At 36.2% G+C, this 7,295-nt stretch overlaps 1 protein-coding gene across 1 annotated transcript; it reads left to right on the forward strand.

Moving 5' to 3' along the window:
* On the forward strand, positions 1–588 carry LOC127080073 (uncharacterized). The gene has a single exon (XM_051020403.1). The coding sequence runs from the start codon at positions 1–3 to the stop codon at positions 586–588; it is 588 nt and encodes a 195-aa protein (XP_050876360.1).
* Positions 589–7,295: the final 6,707 nt, after the last annotated feature.

Here is a 7,295-nt window from a genome sequence, read left to right on the forward strand (position 1 = left end):
ATGAAAGAGGTAATCACTGAAAAGAGACCAATAGGAAATGGGTTGGTAGCCGTGAATGAAAAATGTAGTGCAATATCACCAGATAGGAAAATCCCAAACAAGCAGAAGGATCCTAGAGCAGTCACATTCCCATGCACTATCAAAGACAAAACTTTCAAGAAGGTACTAATTGATTCTGGAGCTGGTGTGAGTCTGATGCCATTGTCAATCTACCAAAGGCTTGGTATTGGAAATGTCAGTGATACAAGGACAAATCTGCAGTTTGCAGATCACTCCATAAAGAATGCATATGGGATAGTAGAAGATGTACTGGTGACAATAGATCAATTTGGTTTTCCTGTTGATTTTGTGATCATAGATATACCTGAGAATGAAGAGACACCTATCATTCTTGGTCGACCACTCATGCGGACAAGTCGGTGCAATTTCAACATAGACCACGGTACACTAACTTTAAAAGTTTATGATGATGAAATAACTTTGAATGTTCTTAAAAATAGGAAGCTAGAGGTGGAAAAAGAATATCAGTATCAAGTAGGTATGATCAAGACAGATGTGAAAGGCCAAAATTGTTGGTGTAAGCCCTAGAGGCCAATACTTTTGGTACTTGTATCGAATTATTTATTAATAATAAAAGGCATTTTCTTTATTATGGTTGATTAATAAAGTCCCTGGAATAGATAGTCCGTTTAATGTATTAAGTGTGACTTAATCATGAGAACACATTAAACATAAGGACACTATTCTTAAAGTATCCGTAGTCGAGCTTTAGTGTGAAGTGGGATAACATTAAAGCATTAAGACTATTATGTATATAGACTGATGATCACATCTCATGGATCATGGATAAGGAGTTATCAAGTCTTAAACATAGGTATGAATATTAAGAGTAATATTTATACCGGATTGACCCGCTATGAGAATACTATATAGAAAGTTATGCAAAGTGTCATAAGTTATTCTCATGGTGATAATGGTGTATACCACTCTTCGACCTGAAACCACTATGGACCCTAGATGTAGAGTCGAGTGCTTTATTGCTGATCCAACGTTATCTGTAACTGGATAACCATAAAGACAGTTGATGGGTACTCCACAAAGCATGCTGAGGGACATGAGTGTCCTAGATGGAATTTGCCCATCCTGCGTAACAGGATAAATGTCTATGGGCCCAATATTGAACTGGACAAGGGTGACACGGTTTATACCTTGTGTTCAATATAGATATAAGGGCAAAGGGGTAATTATACACATAAGTATTATCACAGAAGGAATTGTCAGATCACATGACATTTTCGTGTCTTGGGTAGCAGTGATGTGTTGCTAGATACCGCTCACTGTTTATTATATTAAATACATGATTTAATATAATTGCCAATGCCGCGAAAACCTACAGGGTCACACACAAAGGACGGATTGATGAGAGATAGAGTAACTAAGGAACATCGTAAGGTACGGTGCCCTTAAGTGAATTGTAGAACATCGTAAAGGTACGGTGTACTTAAGTAGAATACGAAATATGGTAAGGTACCATGAGCTTAAGTGATTTTGGGCATATTATAAGATATGGGCCAAAATACACTTAAGTGGGCCTTTTAGCTTGAAGCCCACACAAGTGGTTCTATAAATAGAACCCTTGTGCAGAAGCATTCATTGCGGTTGCATTATTTTCGTTTTCTCTCTCTCTCTCTCTCTCAATCAAAGCCTTCATTCGTACCAGCTAGCACTGAGATTGAAGGAATCCGTTCGTGTGGACTGAGTATAGACGTTGTCATCGTTCAACGTTCGTGATCGCTCCGTGGATCTGCATCAAAGGTTTTGATTGTCACAAGAGATCTGCATCAAAGGTTTCAATCGTCACAAGAGGTAAATATTCTATCACTGATCATGACCATTCGTAAGGATCTCTAAAGGAGAAAATTTTAATTTCCGCTGCATTTTGGATCGCAATTCTCCTTCAAAAATGACATGCCAACATCAGAAAAAGTCTCAAGAAGGCCATCTCAAATGGTCTCACTTCCATTAGCAACCCCGAGTGGAAAGACTCCTATTTCCATTTCAAAAGCCATGAGAAAGAAGAGAAAGCGAAAACAAGGTAAGGATATGGAGGTTGGAAAGGACTTGTGGCACAAAGGAATACATACCTCTGAAAAAGACGGCTTCTTAGTTTTGGAAAAGAAGTGAAACAAGGTGTGGAGGCTGAAGTATCCCCCGTAACAGGGTTAATGAGGCGTCAAGCTAATGATGATAAAAGAGCACTGATTGGGAGGCAACCCAAGGAGTATTCGTAATTTTTATTTTTAGTTTCAATTTTATATTAATTTCTGCATTTTGTTTGCTTTAAGTGGTTTATTTTCTGCTTGTTTACTTTCATCTAGTAACATGATAATTGTAGCTTTAGTGGTTGTGCTAAAAATACCCAAACTGAAGGCATGCGTGTCCTCTATGCATGTTAACTCGCCAAAATAATTCCTATACCTCTAGATGATCTGATTGGTTTAATTGAGTTGGACTGAAAGTTGAGTAGGTTTACCACAATTGATTGAGAAGTCACATCGAGCAAGAGGTATTGGGGAGGTTGTCAGCTCTACCCAACATAGTGAGAGCATAAAAAGCAAAATACAATGTACATCATAAAAGACCATTCAGGTCTGTATTTATCATTCAGAACTTGCGTACGTTCTTTTCTGGTTTGGTTGCATGATTACACACATTGAGGCACGTTTTGTTTTCTACCCCTGAGCCTTTCTAGCCATCCTTTTTATTATTATCCATTGTTAACCCCATTTGAGCCATTAGCCATTTGTTTGTTTTCAAAAACCACATAATATTAACCCATGGCCCAAACACTCCCCCACATTATTCAGAGTATTTATGTAAGTTATCAGATACATGTTCATTCTAAGTTTGGGGTTGTTGTTGGGATAGCAACCTTTAAGTTTGTGGTAGCTGTGCAGTGTTAGTACAAATGAGAGCACATGATGATTGAAAAAAAAATATATAAAATAAAAAGAAAAGATGAAAATTTGAAAAATCAAATTGCAATGAATAATAGAAAAATAATCATCAGGGCACTTGAAAGAAGGAGAAGTCAGCAAATATTGAAAATAAAGACAAATCCAAAAGTTGAATCCTCGATAGCAGTTAACCCGTCAGAATGAGCATAGTGAAGATAACGATCGTATTGACTATGAACCTTAACCCACTTTTCCAAACTTATCCCACCTTAAACCTAGCCTCGTTACAACCATAAAGACCTCAAATAATGTATGTTTTGTGCACCTTGATTCAAAAGAGAATTTATTCAAGCCTATGGTATGGTACTGCCTACTATGAATTTTGAGTGTAAAATACATTAACACCCGAGAGTTTTTGTGAGAGTGTGAATTGAGCTGACAGGTGAAACATTGCTTTCAAGTGAAGGTGTGGTCAATCAATCGACCTCGGTAATCCAGCAAAAACCAAAGGTATCAACAAATGAGGGTCATGAAAGATCTTAGTGGTATGGTGGCACGTGAAAAGTTCCCTTTCATTTGGGAGTGACATGAGTTCTTTGTATTTAAAGTTGCTTGAGGGAAAGAAACAAGCTAAATTTGGGGTTGTGATCAGTCACCATTTGTGCTGTAATTATAATCATGTTAACAGGTGAAAGCAGACAAGTTAGGTACATTTTGCATTCAGTTTAAGTGGTTTTACACCTTCTTCTACCAATAACATCATTTAATCTTTTCACTATGTTTCATTAGTTTATTTTGAGTTTTATGCATTTTATGCTTTAGTTGTCTATTTTTATTCTCTCCAGGTCCAAGTAGAAGACCCAACTGATTCAGTGCAAGAAAGTTTGGAACTTTGGCGTTCGAGGAAAGAAGTTATGAAGTTTCAGGCTGAAGGCCTAAACAAGCTGCAAGGAGAAGGAAAACAGGGGTATGACACGGTCATCCATGTCAGCTGACACGGGCCATGTCAGCCCACCTGAGAGGAAGAGGAATATGAAGGCCAAGGCAGGGGCATGACACGGCCACCCGTGTTAGCCCAGGCGCTAATTTTCCCAATTTTTGGGATTTTATCCGGGCTTGAGCAGCAAGGGAATTATGGGGTTTCCAACCAATGCTAAGGTATTTTCACTATTTTAGAAGATTTTCTACGAGAGAAGAAGGACACTTGGGAGCGAGGAGAAAAGATAGTATGAAGAATTGTCAGACGGTCAAAAATTACAGAGATCAAGGAATTTGGAGAGTGGAAGATTTTCATGAGCGGAAGCAATTGAAGATCTAAGTCATCTAATTACTTGTAATGTCTAGTTTTTATCTTGAATTTGTTTTGAACAATATGAATAGCTAAACCCCCTAATGCTAAGGGGTGGCCCTGATTTATATATGTAATGACGTTGAGTATGCTATTGCATTGACAATATTATTTTTCATAATTACGGCAATCTTTTGATGTGTTTAATGCTTTCTCTTTCGGAACAATCAAGATTGTTGTATGGTTATCAATTAGGCTGGACCGCCATTGATAAGGTTTTCATAAGATTACTCTGCAATATATATCACTTAGGACCAGGGATACCTTGTATAAACCAGATAATTCTTGATATAATAAGGCTTAATTTCATCGGTAATTTTCTATAGACATAGAGATTAGGGTTGAATGATTGAAGATTTTCTCACCAAGGCCTTGAGAGAAAATACCCTTGAGAAATGGTAGTAGTTAATTGATATTTGTTTATGAAATAGTGGCTCAGAGTTGTTACAGGGACAAATTGTACACCTTCCCTCATGTTCCTTTTTCCTTGAAACCTTTATTTTACAATATTTATTTTATTTTCCCTTCTTTTTATAAGTTTGAATTTAAAAACCCCAACACTAGTTTTTGTTTAATTGCACAATTATTTGAACTCGATATTAACGTGCAATCTTTGAGATCGACATTCAGGGAATTTCCCCTTTATTACTACAAAAGGCAAAATAGTACACTTGCTATTTTTTCGATCAGCTGACACGGGTGTCCGTGTCAGGCCCTTATCTTCCTTCCCTTGCAGTTTGGTTAGGTCCTCATCCTGACACGACCGTGTCAGGTGACATGGGTGGCCGTATCAGGCTTCCTGAAATTTCATAATTTATTTCCTTAAACACCAGAATTCTCGACTTTGTTGCACTAAGTCACTTGGGTCTTCTACTTGGACCTGGAGAGAATAAAAACATACAACCAAAGCATAAAATCCAGAAAACACGAAATACAACTCAAAAATGATAAAATGCGCAATTAACTTACAGAAATTAAAACTGACTTGAAAGATAGCATAATGCGAACAAAGTACTTCAAAATCCTTGGCTTTTTGTCGAATAAGTGATGAAAATATAGTAGAAATGATGACCGATCATCAGGGCCAGCTTTGATTCCTCTCTTAGCCAAATAGAATTCTAGGAATTTGTCGGCTCTGACGCCAAAGGTACACTTCTCTGGGTTGAGTCTCATGTTATATTGCTAGACACAGTTGAACACACTTGCAAGATGGCCTTCTTGTAACAAATCTTTGTTGGATTTTATAATTATAACGTCCATATATACCTTAAGAATCTCGTCAATCTCCTCTTCAAATATCTTGTTCATCATTCTTTGATATGTTGCCCTTGAATTTTTCAGGCCAAAGGGCATGACATTGTATTTATAATATGTGTGTTGTGTCATGAAAGTGGTGTTGCTCTTGTGTGCTTCGTGCATTGTCATTTGATTGTACCCAAAATAGGCTTCCATGAATGATAATAACTTGTATTCAACTAAATTACCTACCAATTTATCAAAGATGTGCAACGAATATGAACCTTAAGGTGTTTTTTGTTAGCGTCTATGTAGTCAACACACATTCTACATCTACTTGGAGATTTCTTTACTGGGAAGACATTGGACAACCAATCAGTGTATTTTAATACAAAAATAAACTTAGCCAAGAGGATTCTTCGAACGGTGTTCCTAGTAGCTTTGATGTTTTCCGGGGATTTGTGCCTTCTCCTTTGGGCCACATATTGAATAGAGGGGTCAATGTTCAACTGATGACAGGCCCCGATGGGGTCGATGTTGGGCATCTCTTCTAAGGAGACGGTGAAGAGGTTAATGTTTCCTCTAAAGAAGTTGATGAGGTCTTTTTCCACTGAGTGATGGAGATTGGCTCCTATTTTGACTGTTCTAGTTAGATTTTCATCGAGTTGGGCAGTTACAAATTCACCATATAGAATTGGTTTTGGGATCTTCATTCTAGCTTCAATTGGGAGGTTGAGTCTTTCGTCCTTTGTGTTTTTGTCTAAACGTGCATCGAAATATGTGATGTTGATGTGCCACATGTGTTTCTTGGAAGAGTTATCTCTTTTCACCTTCTCTTCTTGTCAGAGAGTTGTCACAGTCAGGTCATGTATTTGAAGGGCTCTTATCAAGTCATCGTGGACATTCATGGGTTCGTCATGAACGTTATGATACTTCATCTTTAGATGGACGATAGAAGCGACGATGTCAAGAGTTTTGAAAAAGGGTCTTTCCAAGATACACTTGTAAACCATTTTGCAGGCGACTACCAAGAACTTTATATTTATAGTCCTCGGGTTTATTTCTTCTCCAATAGTAACCATCGCCTCTATGTTTTCCTAAGAGTGTCTTATGGTTGTAGAAATAATGTTACGATGATCGGTTGACCGAGTTAATTTAGAAGCTACCATTTTGTATGGTTGACTGAGTTAATTTAGAGGCTACCCTTAATGAAAGTCTAACTATTTATTGGTCTTTGAACGGACAAAACTTTAAGTTAAAGGTTTCAAATAAACTTATCTTTTTAAGCACATGGTCGAACATAATTATGGCTAGTTATATATCGGGTCTTTTATATGAGAATATATAGAATAAAAGATTGTTTGTCTTTATCTTAACTAGGAAAATACCCGTCCTTTCGATGAGGTTTATTATAAATATAATAATTATGTTAAGTTTTACTAAAATATAAAATAAAAAATTTAATTAATCATAAAAAATAATATAATATACAATTGACATAGTTTAAATTAAATATATAAATAAGTAGAAGGTTTACTTTTTATAAAAAATTAAACATTCTAAGCGTAACTAAATAAAATGATTCTAACTAATATGATTTGAATTTGAATATATCTATTAAATTATAAAAAATAACCTTTTAATATTTTAGGGGTATTTGATTTTTCTAATTCAAATATTTATTTAATTTTTATTTTATGTGGTAATGAAAAAATTGTCTCCCATTTATATATTTATTAAAGATAATATTATTT

The sequence above is a fragment of the Lathyrus oleraceus genome, chromosome 5 (assembly GCF_024323335.1).
Source record: "Lathyrus oleraceus cultivar Zhongwan6 chromosome 5, CAAS_Psat_ZW6_1.0, whole genome shotgun sequence".
Lineage (NCBI taxonomy): Eukaryota > Viridiplantae > Streptophyta > Magnoliopsida > Fabales > Fabaceae > Lathyrus > Lathyrus oleraceus.